This window comes from Anopheles cruzii, chromosome 2 (genome assembly GCF_943734635.1).
Source record: "Anopheles cruzii chromosome 2, idAnoCruzAS_RS32_06, whole genome shotgun sequence".
NCBI lineage: Eukaryota > Metazoa > Arthropoda > Insecta > Diptera > Culicidae > Anopheles > Anopheles cruzii.
Window position 1 is genome coordinate 14089041 of NC_069144.1, and position 22468 is coordinate 14111508.

General features: G+C 49.5%; 1 protein-coding gene across 1 annotated transcript in view; it reads left to right on the forward strand.

Moving 5' to 3' along the window:
• The window catches only part of LOC128278495 (mucin-19-like), a 69032-nt gene extending 51633 nt beyond the window's left edge, over nt 1-17399 (forward strand). Inside the window, exon 8 of the mRNA XM_053017225.1 lies at nt 17394-17399. Within this exon, the coding sequence (XP_052873185.1) occupies nt 17394-17399 (6 nt within the window). The remainder of the gene's footprint in view (nt 1-17393) is intronic.
• Nucleotides 17400-22468: the final 5069 nt, after the last annotated feature.

Consider the following 22468-nt stretch of genomic DNA (forward strand, 5'->3'; position numbering starts at 1 on the left):
GGCCGCGGACGAAGAGCGGCGGCAGATAAATGCTAGGAGTAACTAAAACAACAAAACCAGAATATAACAAATAATCTTATGGTTGATAAAAATATTTACATATTATTTCTAAGAACAAAACAACAAACCTTGCTGAGCGAAGCAAACAACCACAACAACAAACAGAAACGAACGGAAGGAAGGAATCATAGTAAGATCTAAAACTTATACACTTTTCATCACACATCACACAACGCGGCGCACACCGGCCGGCGACGACGCAGGAGGTGGCCGATGTCCTGTCCGATGTCCGGTGCGTACGCGCGAAGGTGTGAGCAAAAAGTATCAGTAGACAAAAATCAGTAGTAATTGAAGGGGAAACAGTATAGTAAGTAGTTACGGGAATAATCATCACACCAGGACCCCTGGACGGTCAGACGCGAATCAACGCGTGTGTGTGTGTGTGTGCGTTTTGTACTAAATCAATTACCGAATGGTGGGCGGACATGGTCTCCGTCTGTCTTCTTTGCTGACCACTACTTCAATCGGAACATCGCCGCGGATCTCGTCGGTGGATACATTTACAAAACGTGCGCTCCGTGTTGAAGGGCGGATATTATACAACCTAAAAGTAACTACATAAACTATGGCTAACAGCTACTTCAAACACACCTTAACACACGCCCGAGCACCCCAAGCCCTTATCTTCAAACACACACCATCATACACCGTTACCTAACACTTGCTAATGATCCTTACCGAACACACACACGCGCGTGCGCGAGCGCCAGTTCCACGTTCTTTACTCACGTTTGTAGGAAAGGTTAAAAGGAAATGGGAGAAAACAATAGGGAAATGGCCACACACACGGCACGGTGCGTGGCAATCTGAAGCTGAAAGTAGTCGAAAGGAATCTCTTGAGGTGTGTGTGTCACACGTCCGGTGTCACACGAACCGAATCGAAACGAAAAACTAACTAACGAATGATATAAAATCACGTCCTATTGGAGCAACGAGCAACGATCAACGCGTGTGGTAGTTGATATAATATGTCCTTATATACTTGTACATTTTTATTATTATTATTTTTATTACTATATATGATTGTCACTATTATGATTATTATTAAAACCATTATCATTGGTAAGTTTAAGGAAAATTCAGGAGGAAAATCGATGCAAAAAGCCGATTATGAAGAAGAAAAGGGCCTCGAATGATCGCTATCGCGGGGAGATCCTCACCCCTCCACATACACACACACACAGCCCCACACATATACACACCCACACGCATGATCTGAGAGGAATCTCTAACCGCTCATCTTGTTTTATCGGAACTTTGGATGTGTTTTGTAGCGAAAGCGGAGCATAAATTATGTCACAGTCAGTAAGTGAGAGAGAGAGAGAGAGGACCTACATGGCCTCGCGCCATGGAGGTCCCCATGGACCCAAAAAAATCAAAAGTATTCCTATTACAATCTATCCTAACTCGATAAGTGTGGGACCGAGTGTTGCTAGCTTCTAGTTGGTAGGTGTAACCGTTTTTGGTGTAAGTTTTGTTTTGTTCGATCGTTTTTATTCCGTTCCGATCCGTTCCGTTCCGTGTGCCAGGTGTAAGATGGCCGCGGCGTAAGATTTCGTCCTGCTAGCAGACTAAGCTCCTCCGACGGCTCCCATGCCGACGATGAATGGCGATCACAGTTACGCGATCAGTTTTGTTTTGTTCTTAGATACGTTACGTTTACTTTATACGGGGACAATACACACACACACACACATACATACAAACAGACACCCTTTACACACTCTCTACTCCCAGGAGTTTCGCGCTGCCTTCCTGCCACCACCTCTCCCCGTGAGGGACGGTTTTTGGGCAGCGACGAAGCAAACAACAAAAAAATGAATAAAATAAAACGTAAAACGTGTGAAAAACCAACAAACCCGCAGCTCAAGCTCTAACACAGCAACGACGAGGTCCTTTATTTTTAATGTTTTTGATGGATGGATGAGAACTGCAGCCTAGCCCATGCTTTCTCTTACGCCCCTCTGTTGCCCTGATAGCCACCTGCCGCCATTGCTGATGCTTGCTACCTCTTCTACCAGATCCAGATCCAGAGCTCTCTTACGTTCGCACCGCGTGTTTCGATTTTTTGTGTTCTTCTCGTTTCGGCAGCAAATTCGGTTCGCTTTTTCGCTCACTGGCGCGTTTTCAGTTTCGCTTGGAAAGAAAACCGATCGCTTCGCCCCGCTTTGCCAGACGGCCTCCGGTATCCGGGTGTTCCGTTTCCGGCTGCTGACTGGCTCCCGACAAATTGACTTCTTCCCGTTGCAGCCGCAGGAATTCCGCAGTAGGTGCTTTAATGTGCCGCGCCCCGCATAATGAGCGGATTGTGTGCGATCGTGTGTGTGTGCGTATGTTTGTGTGTGTGTGATAGAGAATGAGAGTGATCAGATTGATGATAGAAGCGGCAACCGGAAGTCGGAAGTCATTCGGTTTCTTCTTACTTCGGCGGACCCCCGCGTGTTTCGGGGTCCGCCGAGTACCGGCAAAAGGCATCAAATATGATTTGTCAAGACTGAATACTGTGGAAGGTTTTATGAAAGCCGGACCAGATTAAAAAAAACTACAAAAAGAAGCAACACATTCATACAATACACTAGCAGCAGCTACCCCTGCAACCAAGGGTACGCGAGGGAAAGTAATAACTCTTATAAATCAATCGAAACGCGAGGCGAGAAGGGACTAACCGTTGGTCACAGAAAAAGAGGATAAACGTGTAAGCTACAGAGTGATGTCCGTTTGTTTTATGTTTTGTTGATTCCCCCCAACAAAGGGCAAAGCGATGAACTTTAAGTACATATCTTTCGGTGCAGTTCAGGGAAAACGCGCGGTACTTTCCAAGCGAATTCAAGAGAAACGTTAAAAACGATGTCAGTGTCTTTTTCTTGTTTCTAATTTTTCGATTCGATTTCCGTTTCGAAACACAACTCGATCCGCGCGATTCTGTTGATTTCTTTGGTTTCGGCCCGGCATCGTCATTAGTAAACCACTTTTTTCCGCTCCCGATCGTGAACCATCTACTTCTACTTCCGGGAAGGTAACCAGCCCCGCGGAGTGCAGTGGGGCAGTACACAAAACCCAATTCGCGAAACATCCACAAAACACATTGACGTTGATACCTATACCTGGAGACAGAGAAAGAGAAGGAAACTTGAGCACATAATTTAATGAGCAGAATAATAATACAAGGAGACAGAAAAGGAGCAAAAGATATTTTTAGATAGCTAGGAGATACACTTTTATTATTACCTACTGAATATCTAAAACGAAAGCGACGAAAAAAGTGTCACACTCTACTATTGAGTAGGACCGCTAAGAGGACTGGGCCTGACCACGAACCAGCCAGCGGCCAAGTGTCAAGTCGGGACGTTAAGAAATCAATTTTTGAGATCAGACAGGCCCATCAGAACGACTGTCGGCGATTTCATTCCACATGGTCCATGGTGTAATGGTGTCGATCTGAGATTGTTAATGGCAAAGGGTAATATATTCTTACAAACCACAAACACCTTACACACGCAATACAAATCGTTAAACCCGAAAATCCAATCACCCAACACAACACACTTGCACCTGTTTGGTACCGAATAAAGACATTATCACACCACACACCGTACAGCCGATTTGTTCTTTTCTGATTCTCATGAGTTCCAAGATGTTTTCATTGTTTTTTGCTCATAAGAAGCCTCCCAATGGATTAGTTTCGAACCCGAATAATAATTTTCGAAAGATGACACTCCTATAAAGCAGCAAATACTGTGATATATTAAAACAAACGAAAACTAAACAAAACGAAACGCAAAAGCAGAAAAAATTATAAACCGAACCAGATGCCGCAATAAAACAAAGCTAAAAAGTCCAATCCATAAAATGCGCAGAGTCACACTGCGCAGAGATGAAACTAACACAATAATTAACGATAACTTTATGTTTTCCACATGTTCTGTTCTTCTAGCCACTTTCTACTCATTTGTGAGCCTGTTTTAATGTTTGTTTTTATCATTCTTTTCCGGATTAGCTTTTCTAGATTTCTCACAAACGATACCAAAACAAAAAGAATAATACAATAATCCGAATGAGAGGTGAGCTCATCTTGAATCATGTTATCATCTAAAGGGCCGGAAGCGAGAGTGTTGTTGTTGTTTATAGTAAGCAACAATAGCCCCTTCGAAGAAGACACGCACGCGTTAACACCACATTGTACCGTATTTTTGGGTAGGAGCGCGTTTTAACTAACAAAAACACACGCAACGTAACGCAACGCAACGCAAACACAAATACCTTGGACAAATGTAGGAGTTGTGAGATGACTAATAAATGCGATAGGCGATAAAGGATAATGAAAAATCATCAACCAATATTCTAATACATTACAACTTACTGGCGCGGGGAGGCCAAGGCTCGAGCAGAGTGGCCCAGTTGTGGAAAGGGCGGCTCGGCTAACGACGGCCCCGCCCGGTGGACGATGGTCCCTTGTACTCTAAGATTTTTAGTATTAGCCGTTTATTATCAAACTCTTTACAGACACACTCACACACACACACACACAGTCGCGGTCAAGGGATGTTGAACCGCGTGGTCCGGGGTTATGCAAATTTCTCCAAACACACCCTTGCACCGAAACACACACACTTGCGGAGCACCCACGGAGGTAGTTCGATTCGAGTAGCTCCTGGTTGTGTTGCCAGCCGCGGATGACCGCGCATGTGTTTTACATAAACTCCGAGATGAGTGAGAATGATCGCGGAAGCAATGGAACCGGAGAACATCAAAGTCCTAGACACACGTAACCAGTGGGCAAGCTCCCGCTTCAAACCACAAACACACACACACAGAGAATTCAACAGAAGTAAGGAAACATCCACTAGAGAGAAGAGTTAAACGATTTTAGAGTAAAAAGTCCAACCCTCGCTCGAGCAGACAACGAAGCGTTCCGGAATGCGAACGGAAATGGCGAAATCGAAAGAGAAAAAGAAATAGAAACAAAGCTAAGCTAAGCCAAGAAAGTGAGCGCCAGGATCTCGTGCGCAACCCGGGTGTTGCGCAAGGAAAGCAAGGAATCGGCCATCGAGAAACGGCCCAACAAAGCCGGACACGAAACAAGTGGACACCGGAAAGGCGAATAGAGTTCTGCGACGACGGTACACGTGTGCATTCATCACTTTGTCTGTGATAGTTCTAAAGAAATTTTTTAAACCGTACTAGATCAAGTCTATGGTGTAAGATGCGTGTATCGGAAACCACTACACTCCAACACTCCGTGCAAAGTAAATTAAAAAAGTAAAAGTAAAGGAGAAAGGAACACCGCAGACCCGCGGAGAACGCTTGACGAACGGTACTCCCACAACCAAAAAAAAAAACAAAACTACACGAAATGTATGTCCAGTTGACGCGCGTGACGCGGAACGATAAGAAACCACCACGGCGCAGCGTGCAAAAAGAGCAGAACAAACAAAACCTGAAACAAATGCAACCGAGAAAAGCCTCTGAGGAGAAGAGTGTCCACGCTGAGAGGAGGTGGAAGCTGTTCTAAGCTGTACCCGGTGCGCGAATGGAAAGAACGAAAGGAGCGAAATGGAACGATCTTGGTGTAGCGTTAGAAAAGCGGAATGGTCAAACGACACGAACGCGCGCGTTGAGTGGTGAACATAATTGAAAGTAATAAAATAATGTTAAAAATAAATTGTTGTTGATAAAAAGTAACTAATTGATAATGAAACATACACAAAGGACGAGGAAAGGAAAACACACACAAAACATCACTTTTATTATTAAAAACCCAAAAAGTAAAAAGCCCTACCATGGTTGCGATGGGTGCGTCATGTAAAACACTTAAAATATGTGAAACACACCAACACACACACACATACACTGAACGAACACTCAAACGAAGCAAAACACTTGTATTAGTTGTGTAGAAATTCTTTAAATAAGGTAAATATGAAAATATATTAATAAATCGATCGTCGATAGGGAAATAAAAAAGGGAAACGCAATGGAGAACACATCGAGGCACGGAGGCAGAACTCTGGAGGTCTGGAGCATCCAAACCGAAATGATTTCAGACATACTTTTACACGCACATAGTGACAGAAACAAAAACAAAGTGGCGGACGCCGGCGGGAGGTAGGGAATCAGTTTCGAGCGGTGTGTTCATAACTAATGGTGTATTTAATATTACTAATAATAATGTTCTCCGATTGAAGGGGGTAAAACCGGGATATGAAATCAAACTATAAAAGCAAACAAATTTTTACACTCTTTTCGAGCCCAAACCAAACCAACCAACCTTCTTATTCGTGTGATACACTCACACACACATTAGAGGAATGCATTATTTATAGTGTTGTTACTTCTATTGAGTTTTCTCTTCTCACACGGGATACCCTGCTGAAGAAGAATAAATGTTCAATTATTTCTTACTCAACGGTAACCACTACCAACTCATCCAGCAATGGGCGGCGCGAACAATAAAATGAAAAATCATACAAAGTTCCCAAACACAGCGAAAGGAAGGATGAGGAACCAGATACCACTGGTTAGCACCGTCGGCAAGAGGTTATTTGCTATAAACCACTACTAATAATTCAAAAGTACAACCACCTTTCTTTTTCTCCTTCTTTTTGTAAAGAAAGCAAAGTAAAAAACCACAAAATAACAAACTGTTCGATCGTCGAAATAGCGTCGGAGTTAGAGGGTTTGAATATGAACAACAAATTATAGTAACTCTAGCTAAACTAAGAGCATTACACACACACAAACACAAATACACACACTCAGTCACACAAACACACACTAACACCAACACCCCACATGAACTATCTATAAATATACAAAAAAGGGAAAACACGTATGACTTCAAAGTGAAAATAAAGTACATATGCGTGTGTGTTATCAGAAGAAGGACAGAAATATGCGGGACGGAACCGGTTCGAGAGAGAGCGAGAGAGAGAGAGAGAGAGTTAGAAAAGTGTGGTCAGATTAGTTGGATTGAGCTGTGGAAATGGACGTTTCCACATCTCGGGATGGGAAACGGGAAAACTCTCATTTGTGTTGCCCGACCCGGACAAGCTCCGATAATGAGGCGGACGATGATGATGAAAAGTGACTAACGGAACGGTTCGAAAGACCGGCGAACATAGGGGAAATATAAAACTGATTTATGTACTAAAATTATTTTCAAAATAAAAACATTTCAATTCAAATTTAAAAATAACCCGTTTTTGTTTCATGTTCTCCATTTTAATCACACAACGTGACGCTTCAACGCTTCACTCGGTCGAACGCTCGAAGTGCGCCTAAGAGTATGCAATCCGCCCGGCATCAGGGCCGGGCGTGTTTTCGATCGGCGCCGCGCCCCAACACAACAGGTGCCTGCGTCAGCTGTTTGGGGTTGTGGGTGTGTGAGTGTGACCGGCTATTTACTTTCGCAAGCCGTCTCGCTCGCTCGACGCTGCTCATTTGTTTTGCTCGGCTTCGAAACCGATCTTCATTCAGTTCGTTCGTCGAGTTTCGTTTCAACAGTCGAGCTGTTCGCGCGTAGTGAGGATCGCGCCATCGTGCCTCTCCGGGACCAACAAGTGGCCACCCGTAATTATCGGGAAACACCCCTTGAATATTCCGGTGCAGTGCGGCAATTTAAAGGTATCTCTATCCAGCGCCAGCGTGTGTGGTGAGCGCATCAGTGTGTAAACACAATATGGCGCACTAGTGGCGTTCGGTGATAAGAAAATGTCGTCGCGTGCTGCGGGCGGTGTCCCCGAACCGACGCCCGCCGGCTGAGTCACAATGGCCAACGACCGCGGGTTCTAAAATTATCAAACCCGCTCAGTGAGGAGCCCGCATTACCGAACGCCGGCCGAAAAGTGTGTCGGTCTCGGTTTTCGATAGTCTGAGGTTTTATCGCTATTCAATTAGTGAGCGCCCCGGAGTGCAAACAGTGTGCTCCCCAAAAGGCGCACCGTGTGTGTGTTTGTGTCGATATTGATGATCGATGCCAGTGGTCCGAATTATTCGTCCGAAAATCCATTCCCGTGTCGGCCAAAGGGTCCCATTAATCGGTGCATCGATGGCCGCATCAAGGAGTGCGCCCTTTCAAGGGTCACTAGGAGTTTGAATAAATGAAACAAAGCAGAGTGATATTTGTAGTGCTAGGCAAGGAGTGATATGCGAAAGTTACGGTGAAGCACGGATCATTAGAAGCAAACAGCATCCGGATCTTTGTTTACTTATCAACCGATTTCATCGACGGGTTTCGTAGCACCGTTAACAGCTTCTGGAAGACAGCGGTGAGTGAATTTGAATATTTTTGATTTTGGGGCTTCATTTACCAATCAACGAACCAACTAAAGGTTGTGAGTTACGATTTGGTAGTTGAACATTCTTAACAATTTCAATCCCATACGGGGCGAGTACGAGGTGTACCTTCGACATCGAAATTTCCGGGCGAACCGTTCCCAGACCGTTGTGCTTACCAAACCCAGATATCGATTTAACACAATCCGACGTTTGTTGCTATCGAGTGACAAACCTACTTCTTATACCTCCTAAAAGAAAGTTCTTTGACGGCAAAATTACAAAATCATAAATCATCCCCAGGGTTTACCGCACTTTAAACACAAATGCCACGACCTACGCGGCAGAAGTTGCGGCATATTCGTTAAATCTCCATTAAAAAGTCACCCTTCGCTCAAGTAAACATTAATCCCCACCCTGACAGCCATCGGTTCTCGAACTTTGTCCTCGAACGCCGCCGCCGCCGCCATCGTCGTGAAGTTCTCCAGCATCTGACAAAAAAAAACGGCTGTCCCATGATTAATCGCAAAGTGATAAACTCTGTCGACTGCAAGTGTCTTCTTGGGTAAATGTTTGCAGAATGCAACCGGCACCCCGCCGAGCCCCGTCAGACCCCGGAGTGTCTCTCGGTGACAAAATGGCGTGCACCGTTTTGACTGACGGCTCCATCAGATAGTGATTTGCGGCCCCCGGGGGCCCTCTGGGGCCGGAAGTCTTGAACGATAATCCGAAGATTGCAAGCCACAGTTAACAAGCGAACGGGCTCCTCTAATGAACGATGCGCGCCCGGCGATAAGTCGGCTCGGATTTTAACCCGCCCCAAGGGAAAGTTTCCCGAAACTAAGGACCCGCGGTTCACGCGTTTGCCAAGGACCCCCCGATACAACCGCCGTCCTGGAATTGCACTCCGTTGCTCCGTTTCGAACCGAACAATAAATCCGACTTTTGTTGAAATAGTTGACGATGGTTGGCACCGTGGGAGCCTTTGGGTTGGCCAATTTTTCCCCAACCACGTGCACACACACACACACGTTCGTAGCACACGGGCACTAAAATACGGTGAAATATGACGACTTTTTAAACGAGCCGACATTAACCGCCGGGCGGAAGGAGCCTGCCTTTCGTCGAGGAGTTCATTTGCGCTGCGCTGGAGCGCATGACGCAGGCTTCCTGCTGACCGCCCGCCTGCCCGCCCCACCTTTGGCCATCACGTGCGGCTCGTGATTTGCCCGCGTCTTGGCGCGTTCCTTGCCGCGACCGCAAGATGTTTCGGTTTTGCTGTTTCTTCTTCTGCCTCTCGCTCGGGCACATTTAAATGTAAATTGATCGTAAATGCCTTCGGTCGATTATGGCGCACACCGGGCTGGCGTGGCGTGGGAAGTGTGGTAAACATTATGTTCGAGGTGTAAACATGTGCCTCCGGAACGCGGTACGCCCCGCGATCAGGGGACGTACCCCCCGTGTGGGGTACGCGGTGGTTAGATTGAATTTCAACCGAAGTGCCGGCCGACCGGCCGTAACTGAAGGGAACGGGGAGGGAAGTAGAGGGAATCCTCGAGTACACGAGCTGACGAGTCAAGCCGAACAGATGTGCCGTCGACGTCGCCGTCATTAACCACTTCAACAACAACAACCACCACCACCACCGCAAGTCTCAACAACACTCCCCGCAAGATGGCATCGCCACCGGTACAGCCGTCGGTAGTAAAGGATCTCTTGACCCGGTCAGGATCGCCCGGACGCCCAAAACCACGACGCGGGACACGCGGGAGTACCGTTATTATCGAAATTATCAACCGGGGCCTGGGTGGGTTACGTTAGCTTCTTCCCTCTTTCTTCCCGCCTGGAACCGTCAAGATGGTCACTTGAAAGGTGAGAAATAATTTCGCGAACACGCCGGATGGTTGCGAGATGGTTTCGGTGCGATAGTGTGCCAAGATTATCCGCGCTGTCAGCGCAAGTCGTTTGTCTTCGTGGCCTGGGGACGCTCTCTGGGTCCGGATACTTTCCACCGGCTGCACAACCTACTGGGACCTTAGAAAAAAATATCGATCGCTCCGAAAGTCGATCCCGGGGCCACCGGTGTCGGATCGCCGGCAGGAAACCTTTTGATCCTCGTGCGGTTCCCCCCACCGGCGCAGCACAATCAGTCAGATGGAACTAATGCTGAGCCGTAAATGAACACCGATCCGGTCTGTCGCAAACAAAGCACACATACACTCTCTCACACACACACACACGACAAAACGCAGCACCTTGAAATCGATCTGTCACTCTGCGGTTTGTGCCATTTCGCGCGGGCGCATCGTGTTTCTCGTGGTGCGCCCTCGCATAAATTGTCCGCCGGCCGCGCAATAATAATGCACTGATGCAATAATTATAATCCGTCCGCCGTCCCGGGTCCTTTGATGTCAAAAAACTGTCCGGCGAGGCCCGAGAGGCCCGTTTGTTCTTATTTTACTGTGTTGCAAAATCGTCTCAATCGCCAAGCCCTCAGCCTCAACACGTGCAGAGTGATAATTTAATAAAGAGAAAGGAATGCCACGGCTCACTACCTGAACCTGAACGGCTGAGGCTGAGGCGCCACCCCAACCGAAAGGTCAGTGTCGATTGCACCAGCACCACCCAACCGGGAGATGGCCACCTACTGAAGCTGATGGAGTTGAACCGATTTTTATTGGCAGGCACGAAGTTGACGCGTTGCGCGAGGAGAAGATGCTCCGGCATCGGTTCCTGTTTGCTCGCTTCTCACACCGCGCAGTGGCCGTGTAAATGGATCGATGGAATCGGATGCAGCAACTCAACGCAAAGCAAACACCACCCCATGATGACATCGTCCCACCGGGGTGGCAAATATGGCGAACGGGCGAGAACCGAGCCAAGTGTCACGCTCGTAATTTGAATAAATATGCACGGACGCTACCGCCCCGATACGTCCAGAGCTTTGTGCCGCTTGCCTGTGGTGTTCCGCAAAATATTCCGCACTCAATCCACGGGTAATGAAGTTTGATCTCGAAGATCGCTTCCCGCACGTTTCAAGCATTAGCCGCACGCCGCAACACACACACACACCGGTAATTAACGATGACATCCGGCTCCGGGCCTTGGCCCAAGAAAAATGCAAAGATCGCGCGCCGATCATTACCGATTCCGTTCCTCCGCCAGCTCATAAGAATGGCCATCGATTGTGGCAAGTGGGGTGCTTACGACCGGAACGACGGAACGACCCCGGAGCTTTAGTGGACGCTTGGCTGATTAGCGTATTAAAGATGATTCGTCCGCCCGATGGTTGGCCTCCACACCGGCTGTTTATCGTGCGATCATGTTGATCGTGATAAACTTTCAACTACGCCGAACTACACGGCTTGAAAGGGGGGTGCCCGGCAATTTCGACCTAATCGGCCCATCGCTTGGTGCGATCACAAAGGTTTATTTGATAAATTGGCCCCCGGCTCGGGACCGTACGACGAGCAGTATCTCCTTTCGCCCGTACGCAAGATGCCCGCACTTTGATGCTCAAACAAGCAGGTCGGTGATCCTCCTCGGTTAAAGGGAGAAGGCGGCTTTTTCGGTGGAATCGCTTATCCCTTATCACCTTTGGTGCCGCTAGCCGCTATGGTAAATATTTTCAAGGCAAAATTAAGGTCCCTATTCGGGGAATAAACTGTTCTAATTTATTATTGACTTTATTGTTTCACAAACGGTTGGTGCGTTTTCCTGTTTTTAACTTAAACCCGCAGGACGGATGATGCGCTGCCAACGCTTGCTTAATTCGCGGATTCCTTTCCGCAATTTGTGTCGTTTAAGGTGCACACGGTGTAAAGAAATCTGTAATTGTGTACCGATTAAATAGAAACATTTTCCGATGGCCGGATCGCACCGGCATCCGACCGGCACACCTTGGCCAAAGCAGGCCCCCAGAGAAGCCCAACGCCTCGGTACACCGTAACGTTCATTCTTTTGGGCCGCACGGCGTAACGCTCCGCATGATGCAACCGTAACTCCTTAAACGACCGGTCACGGCCGGTGCCAAAGCATTTTGATTGGTTCTAGCTGCCGAGGCTACTACACTGCATCGTGATCGCTTTAAACTGCCAAATGGTAGCATTTAGGTTTGCCCAAACAAGGACCAGCTCCGTCCGTCCGGCCGGCCTTCTTCTGCCCGACGGCCGGCCACGTGAGCCACTTGTGTGCACCAATTGTGTAATTTAAATTATTTCACATCTCGCGCTCGCCGTTCTAGTTTGGCCACATTCTCTTCCAAGTCCAAGCAGGCAGCGAGCCATTTCCCGAGCGAACCGCATCGCGTCGAAGGGTGTGCATTTGTGCGTGGAAAAATGTTAATTGAATTGAAACCTCATCGATAAGGTGGGGAGGGCGATTTTTCTCTTGGCGTGGCCCGCTTTCTGCAGCGGCTGCAGTTCACACGAGAAGAGCGTCCGTCGCCGGTTTTCACGGGGCGCTTTCGAACGACATTCCTTCTAAACCTCGGGCCGGGCCGATACGCGCAACACCGCAAATTTTACGCCTTCCACCGTACACCGTAATTACGCCATCTTAATCGCCAGGGCGTGTAACGGTGTATTCCGGCTTTTGTGTTTCGTTTTTTTCGGGGAGGGAAAATCATAAAACGGACCGTGCCCGTTTTTTTTTTGTACTGTGTGTCCAATGAGTTATAGCGCAATAACAATCGGTCCTTATCCTGCAACTGCAACATCCGCTAATTATGTGCCTTTCGATCGCACCATTGCCCTGATTCCTTAAACAATGCGTTTCTCGTCGAAATTTCATAAATCTCCAATCCGCAACGCCGCCCGTTGGCGGTTTACGGGCTCCGTACGGCCAGAGTGCCGCGTCGTTGCGTTTAATAAAATCATGCGTCTCATAAACGACGAGCGCGCACACGAGATAAGGATAAGGTAAATATTGTGCTCCGTGAAATGGCTTCATTGTGGAGTGTGTTTGCCTCCAGCACACGGTGCGCGCGGTATCCGACAATCCGACTCAACAACTCCCATTATCCCCGGGCGGCGGGCGGGCCACAGCCAGCCAGCCAACCACCGTTACGAAATTTATGCTGCACGTCCATAAATTTCAACCCCCAAACGCTGGTGTGCCTGCCACCGTCTTTGCCGGTGTCTCTGGCATCTTGCGAGCTGGGGCCCGCGGGGCCCGAAGCGACTTCCTTGCGACGTGCACTATTGAGAAAGGCAATTAAGAGTAAATCACCGGATTCCGATTGCTGCTTGCTCGTGCACTATGCTTGCGACAGAGAGAGAGAGAGGTCGTAGCGTCAAGGAAGGGGTAGTTCTGCGTCAAGGCAGTTCTGCGCCATCGGTCCGGCGCGCACCGGCCGGACATTCACATGAATCCTCAATCCCGGGAACCAGTTTTACCGTGCGTCGGACGTGTATCAATTGCAATGGAAACGAGAGAGAACGCGCGTCGGGTCAATCCTTTGGGCCGACACCGGCCACGAGATGTCGTTCCGCCGCCCGGTGCAACATCAGCACACTGGCTGTCCCGAAAACTCCGTAAATGGTCGTATTAATCGGTGCTTTAATTTATCGATTTGCCTCCCGGGCATGTGTTGCCCGAGGGGGGCCACCGTAGATGGGTCAGTTGTACGAAAAATGGGTTCCGTTCCCGAAGACGAAACTACACCGAATGGCCTCCGCGGGCTTTCTTTCGGAGATGAGGCCACCTACCGCCGAATCGACCAAGGTGGAGAAATCGTCACCTAATTACAGGGTGGCCACCGCAGGGTTATCCATTAAAAGCAGTAACATACTATCTTAAGCAGCTCGATTCCCGATTGATGTTTTACCGTTAAATTCCCAAAAGAAGAAAGTGACAGCTGTTTATTTGACTCACAGGTTGACAGATTGTAAAGTACACCAAGTGGGTGATCCAAGTATGCCTTGCAAAGTATGCCTTCCAAAAACTGAATGTCAATCGAAGGAACCATTGTGGAGTCAAGCCAAGCAAAAAGATGGAGAACGTCTACACCGTATCGTTTCATTATCATTCGAAGGGAGCCAATTTGACCGGTGATCAACCTGCTGCAACTGGGGAACCTTCCAAATCTTCTCTTCAAACCGCCGTCAAGAGCACCGATGTTCGAACGGAATATCAAGCGTTTGCCATCTTCAAAGGGACTTCGCTGTAATCGACTTCAAACGTTGCAGACAGGTAATCTGTTCTACACAGCCCATCTTAAAGGGAAGCTTTAACAGTGTCCGCGTATCGAACCCCACCGAGGAGGGCACATTTATTTGTGATGAGACGGCATTGAGTGACACCGTAAATCATCCGAAACCATCGCCACATGCAAATGGCGCTTTTATTGGAGGGCCCAGGAAGGAAGCCTCTGAAGGAAGTACCGCCACGTCTACGCTCCCAGAGCGAGCCCGGAAAAAGCTCCTTTAGTTTGCCGATTTGCATACATAATTATATATATTAGCATGTAATTAAATTATAGTAAATTGTTAAGAAAAATGTTATAATTAAATTTAATTCCTCCACTGTCAGCGATCGACAACGCCGGTGCCGCGCGGTCCGTGGCTTTTTCACCCACGGGTGCCAACATTGGTTCTCTCCTCCTCCTCCGATTCCCAAGGACTCGCCACGGAGCGTCGAGAGGCCAGCGAACAAACGACACTGGGTTTCGATGTCAGGGTTTTCAAGGCACCGATACCGGCCGGCCGGCCAGCCACCACTAACCATCTTCTGCATCATCATCATCATCATCGTCGCCATCATCGTTCATAAATTACGGTCGCCACGGTAGAGCCGATTATTATTACTGCAGGTGTCATTATGGCGATGATTTATACACATAAATCTGCGTCACTCACGACGACGACGACGACGACGAGAGTGCATTCGACGATTCAGCCTCCAATCGGTGGATGCACGGAAACAAAACATAAACCGATGGCCACCAACACGATTATCACCCGGGACTGGCATCCCAGCAGCAGTGCCGGCCCCGATGCGCTATGTAATTAGCATTATAATCTAAAATAATTCGTTGTAATTTGACCGTGCTTAACATGGTGCTGCCGTTTTTTGTGTTGTAACGAGGGACCACACCGGCAACCGGTTGCCACCGCCGGGGCGAGACAGATGACAGCTCGATCGATCATCGCAAGGCATGCCCAGACGATGCCGGCAGAGGAAGGGGCCGAAGAATTCGGTCGTTTCATAAATCGTAACGTATCGGCACCGAAGCATCGCCTCGTCTTGAGACCGCGTCTTCTTGAAGCGCCAAGCGCATTGCGAAAACGTCGCAAACAATCATCATTACGGTCGCCGCCGGGCACATGAATCGCGCTGATCGGCGAATGATTTATTTAACTCCGCATTCCACATCAACACCGCGCGATGGTTCTCGTGTGTTGACAACAAACGTCGTCATTACGACGCGCGCAACCAAGTGGCATGACGACCCGCCGATGGGGGGGAATGAGGCCCTCCTGGTTACGTCATGGCATCCATGGCATTCCGGTACGGCAAGCGACCGGCTTCAGTTCCGGTTCGAGCAGCTTCAGCAACTACTGAATTTACGTTCTTCATTGACCGATTAAAGCATTTAGTGTTTTAATTAGTATTTAAGTAGCATCGGCGAATGGAGTGAAGTTTCGGGAGTAGTATTATCGATCAAGTTTCAGCGCCAAAAGCAAACAAACTTGCGTGTGTTCAGGGGTTGGAATCTGACGTAACTCAGAACGTGCGAGTTGCGTCACTGACCAAACAAAATGTAGTTCCTCGGCTCTTCCGCCCCGTTTGGAGCTTTATTAATTTGGTGACCAAATTCCATGTCCGTTCCTATGTCTACCCGACCGAGTCTTGTTATGCGTTTAGCATAACTAATAGGCTTGTAAACGGATCGTTACAGAGTAAAATAAACACAAGCAAAGCTTGGAAATCAATTGCTGGATCTCCGGGTTTCGAGAGTCAACAGCCACGTAGCGGATTGCGGAATAAATTAAACAACCTCGCACACTGCCCTAAGCGTCCCGATATCGTGACCTTAACGGCTCCGATAGATAGCAATTTTCATAAATTCACCGGTCGAAAACCAAAAAACGACGGATTGAATTTGTCATCCACTCAACGATCGGTCGAGCGCCTCTACTCCTAGACTTATTAAGCCATCTGTCTGATGCCAACGGTGTCTGGCGAAGTGGCCACTCGGCAGAGTGCGTCAAGTGGTCTGTGTACAACCAACACCATCCCACCACCGTCTCCGGTTGTGTTGCATAAGATTTCGCGTTCCGGAGCGCCCGCTGCCCGGTCAGGATCGCTACCCCGCTGAGGACGGGCGCTTAATTATTTTTATCTCGTAAACATCCGATAAACAGTTTCATATTTTCTACACCACATTCTCGAGGCAAACCCAATTGCGTGTGCGCCACGCAAATAACAAACCAAACCCGGGGGATCTGTCCGGTTTTTTTGGGGATTGGCCCGAAAAAAAAATCCAATTTAGGCCTTCGACGATGGGGTTTTGTCGGCGCAACGCGGCCGATGTCGAGGCTTGTGTTCCAATTCGCGATAACTCGCTCGCCTGCGCTGTGCTTCCCAAATTTGGTCAAAAATAAATCTGCGAATCATAAAAACGGTGTGCGTGTGTATGTGTGGTTCGGTGGGAGCACAACCCCACAGAAGGTCAACTCCCGGCTCGTGACAGTGGGATTGAGGTTAATCGAAGAATTTATGGCTCACACGTTATCGACGAAATTATCCTCCAAATTATCCGCTCAATTATGCCCCGAGCCGCATTACGACCTCACAGTATTGCTTTTTGGAAAAAAGCGCTCGTTGATAACATTATGCCCACATGTTGCCCGCCTATCTATTGCTTGTTAGCATACGGGCTTTTATACCGGTTCGGCATCCGGTGAAGGTCATGTTTGCTCTTTTTTCGGGGACTTTCGGGGAATGGCGATTGGTGCTGTACATAGCGAACTACGCTTGGCCATACACTTGGTGGATGATAAATTGGATTTTTTTGTGATACTCTGATTCCCAATTCATTTTCCAACTTATTTTAGTCTTAACATTTTTGCACGACGAAGATCCATTTCGCAACTCCTCGCATATCCGATGCCGGACGTTCAATTAAAAGATAGCCTGCCATCGAACGGTAATAGTACCGGTTTCGGAGTTTCCGACGGTCCGATCCTATCGGTCCCCGGCCCAGCCCAGCCTCAGAAAGCTCGCGTCCTTTTCGGCATATTTTAAAGCCCATCCGGCCGACCCCAGCGCATAATAAACAACTCCTGCACCATGTTGACTTCCACCCGAAACTATCACCCATATCAACCGCAGCCGCTCCCACTGCCAAAGACCATTAACCGAGTGCCAAATGGACCCCCCGACCCGGCACAAATCAAACTCGTTTCCCCGTTATGCTGTAGCGCATAAATCGATGCAAGATAAATCGCCGGCCGGTAGCCGAGACCCCGGGGCAGGTGCGAAATAGTTTAATTTGGTTGCAAATCGAATTTAAATATCGAAAGCCGCAAACCCTAATTGGACTGTTCCCGAATCGGACACGCGGTAGCCAACCGCCACCGGCCACCGGCCACCGGCCACCGGCCACCGGCCCCGGTCCTGATGGCTGATATAAAAATAAATTATCAGGAAAATAATCAAATTACTAACCGCTGACGGTTGCCGCTGCCGGTGTTTCAGGTCAAACAGAGTGCCGTCGATCGACGACGCGCTTCGCAATCCCGATCAGTGCCGTTGGAGCCGCTGGACCTCCACGATGCTGCTGCTGATGATGATGATGAGCATCAACATCAGCGGCATTCTGCGGTTCGGCCTCCGCTGGCTTTGATCAGCCGCGAAAAGTCGAACCACGACCCTTGGGGCCCCATCGGATGACAGGCAACGCCGCGGCCACCCAGCACGGTCCCCCCGGTGGATCGCTCTGCGTCCCCTCACCCCCCAAAAAGGGGGCCGGTGGACCCCAATAATCACGGTTCTTAAAACGTTTGTAATTGCTACCAATTAAATATTTAACCGAATGATCATTGCGTCAATTAATGCCGATCAACAGGTTTGCCAATCCATTTCCCGTAGCTGTGTGCGCCTCTCGCGGTGGTCACCTCTCGGCCACTGAGTGAGAAAAGTTTTATATTTAATTCAATTCGGAGAAAAAACGTGATACGGAAAAACGCGAAAAGCTCCCGTGGGACGCTCGGGCGTTCGGGTTGTCGAAGAGACAGCACTAAATGGAATCATTAATGTCGATGAGTTTTGCATGCACCATAAACGGTGCGATAAATGATTTATGCAGCTTCAACAGGCCCCTGTCATATGCTTACGTGGCACGTGGGTACGCAGGAGTGAGCTAGAAAAGTCGATATTTATGTCAAGTTTATTTGTTAAGTAATTGTTTGGCTCTGCGATTCACACCGCTTGACAACCGAAATGGAACCGAAAGACTTTGGCAATATCGTGCCCCGTGCATGGCGCCCCCATGGCGCGTAGTTTATGGTCTTAAAATGCGCCCCGACTGCCAATTGTTGGCCTAGATCGGGCAACCTTGGGCGCCCGTGCCCTGGGCTCATTTCGCATTCGAAGCTCGCCTCGAACCGCGCGATGGCCCCGCCGGGGACCCAGGTACCATTTTTGTGATAAGCGTTTAAATGGCGTGTAATTGTGGCCCTTGAAGCTCATCAAGCGTGAACCCGTGATAGTTGTCGCGGCAACTCGCCCGCCAATCCCTTTAATTTATATCCCGCCAATGCCAGAGTGTCCCAAGACAGTTTAATGCTTTAATCCCGGCCGGCGGAGCAAGCAACCAAGAAACGGCTCTTATCCTTCGGGCAAAATCAATTAACCCGCCAACGGGTTTGGAAACCGTTGGCCACCACCAATGAAGCAATGCGCCGAGGCCAAAGGCGTCGTGCACGCCAAGAAATCAGCGCTCACGCGCGCGACAGTTATTCAATTCGAATCCATCCCATTTACCGTGTGTCCGCGTGTGCCATCCGCCGGCTAATGAAATTATAATCAGCCCGGGCAGAAACGCCCGGAGCAACACACGGGCGGAGGACAACATAACTTATCAATTGGCACTTTTGTCTCGAGCATAAGACAACGCACGGGCAGCAACATATTATTTGCGACCGACGACGGCGATTAAACGACGCGATGATTGCTGGTTCGATGCCCGTGAACCGTAAACCTCGTCCTCGCCTCCGATGTTGACCAGCAGCGTCTGAACCAGCCGAAGAGGGTTGATCGGAATGTGCCCCGGCTTCGGGCGAGGTGTGTTTAATAGCATTCATTGGAAATTATAAAATAGTCTCTTAGTTGTGTAGCCATTTATCATTCTATTGAGAGAGAGAGGCTCATTGGGCCTTTAAGGATTGCAACTTTCAAGGATGCCCCGTTTATGTTTCGACCGTTCCTTTTGGACCCCTTAAACCAACAGGCTTGTCCTGCAACTGATTATTTTATTGGCCCACATCAAACAGTGTGGTGTGCAACCACGTGGACCGTCCGTCCCATCGTTTGCCGCCTAATTAACCGCGTCCGCGGTTGTGTCGAAGGAAATGTCCGATTTTTTTGCTCTTCACACACACACACACACACAACATGCTCAACGACAACCTCTCAACAACCGGCCCGGCCCGGCAGACAGCAAGGCAAGGCCAATCAGAAAGCAATTTTCATGCAGACGCCATAATTATACGGTCTCTTGGCCTCTTTGCATCTCTTGGCCGCGCCGGACGCGTGTCGTCCGGCCGACCGGCCGGACGGAACGGAATCTCACACGTTCGACGGTGATCCGTCGACGGGTCTGCATCGGGACTCGGGCTAATCTGGCGGTTCCCGGCCCGTGGCCCGCGGCCGTAATGCGATGTTTAAAGTGCCGTAAAAAAGTTATTGATCTGTAATTACATTATTTGATTACCGGGTGGCGGTCACTTCGATCGGGATGGTTGGGCACCACGCTTAAGAAAATTGCTCCTAATCGCTACCCTTGGGCCGCCGGCGGAGATTCCGGCGCCCGCGCGCGTGCGAGGTGTGAAGTCGCCGTTTATTAACCACAAATCCGATCGGCCGTTTCGTTGATTGGAAAATCAAACGTATCGAAACCGCGGCTCAATCGCGGGAGGCGGCACCCATTTCGCGGTAATTAAATCCGTGTATTAGCGACCCATTTCCCAACCTCCCATACTGGGCGGCGATCATTCGTCTTCCCGATCGCGACACCCCGTCGCGATCTGCGAGCCATGCGAGAGTGACATGCGAGGGTTAATTTATATCGATTTCCTCATGTATAATTTATAGCCGGGCCCGGTGCCGGTTCTTTAACGCGCCGGGAAGCCACAGAGGAGAAAGAAGCACAAAAACACATACCTGCCCGGGGCCCCTTGTGAGCCGATTTGGCACCGATGGCGTGCTGTGAAGTGCGCGCGCTGACCACCCAAAGATGTTGGCCCCCGGGCGGCCCCCCGTCCCGGCGGGGGGTTCACAACTTCATCAGTCCGTCCGATAAGCGGAGCACCAAGCCATCGCAAATCCCATCACCGGTCAGGCAAAAACCCTACGTCACTCTTTTGGGAGGTACGGAGGTACTTCCTTTTGCGGATCGAGTGCTGCAAATTTATGCGCACCCCCACCCCCCCGAAGGCCAAAGGTGGTAATGAGGTCTCCCGGGGACCGCGGCAGGTCTCTCACGCGATTGCGGGCCGGCCCGAAAAAGGACACCCGTCCGGAACCGAAACTCCGGGTCGCGCTGGGTTGGAAATAAATTAATTTTAATTACATCAACCATCCGCTAAGTCAATTAAGAGCTGTAAATAATTTATTTCCCCCGTGGCGGATGGGTTTTGGGCACGCCAACGCCCCAAGGCGCCCGCCTGGGAACCTGGGGCCGACGATCGCACACGATCGCAGGAGCCGTGGTACGTGTGATCGATAGTTTAAGGAGATTGATATTCACCTCCCTGCAATCGATGCTCGATTAAAGCGATGCCACAGATTGCGTCGACGCGATATTGTAAGACAAATCAGGAATTAGCAACTCTCACCACACACCAAGATAAGCCTATTTAGCAACCGCTCGACACTAAGCGCCACCGGGCTGTGGGGAAGCCTGTAACGGCGTGACGCCGGCGTGAGATTATCTACAACACTCGGAACGCCTGGCGGTCGCGTATCTCCTGTCTGTTGAAACTGGTCGGTGTCCGGTTCACGGGCGGGCCGCTCTCCATAAGGTAAGTCCGGCTGGTGTAGCTCAGCACGCCACGGGCTACAATTAAAATCCGGACCCGGACCGGACCCGGACGTGCCGAAGTGCGACGCCGTTCCCGCCGGACAGATCAATCAAAATTGTCAAGTATACATAAATTTGATTGCCTTCCGATAATTTCGCATCTGGCCGTGGCGGGATGGCCCCCGGGCGGGCCGCGGACACGGGACAGTGACGACTTCAGGACACTGCGCTGTGGAAGCGTGCGAAAGAAGCGATAAATTATTTGCACACCGCATGCCACATCTGCCTGGCTGTGGCCCCTCGGGGGGATTCCGAACTCCCGACGCGGAGTATCTCGATCTCCGGCGCACCATAAACAGCGCTGGCGGCGTGACGGAGCGTAGCGAAACGGTACCGGCGGCCGGCCGGCCGGCCGGCGATGTATTACAGATGTAAATAGAATGCGGCGGTCCTGCGCAACCTACAGCCGGCCGCTTTCTCGTTAGATGTCGCCCAAAGGCATGGCCATGCTCGGTACAGCGTGGATTCGTCGGAACCACCGTCGAGGCTGTGGTCACATACCTCTGACGTTGCAGTTGCAGCGTTGACCACCGTTTGGGCTATGTGGAACCGTGTGCGCCCAGCGCGGCGACGGCAAGCAACCCTTTTACGGGAGCCCACCACCACCATGGGGCTCCGATCGACAAGATATGAGTATGTCGCCGTTAATTTCATAATTTGCCGCTTTATGGATGTGTTTTTCCGCACCACACCGACCCACCGACCCCACAAATGGTCACCCCAATGGTGGGCGATGGGGCGGGAGTGTTGGGCGATGTGGCGAAATCGGACGGGCAAGGTTCCTATTCTTGAGATGGCAATTGAGCGATAAGCGGAATGGAAGCATGA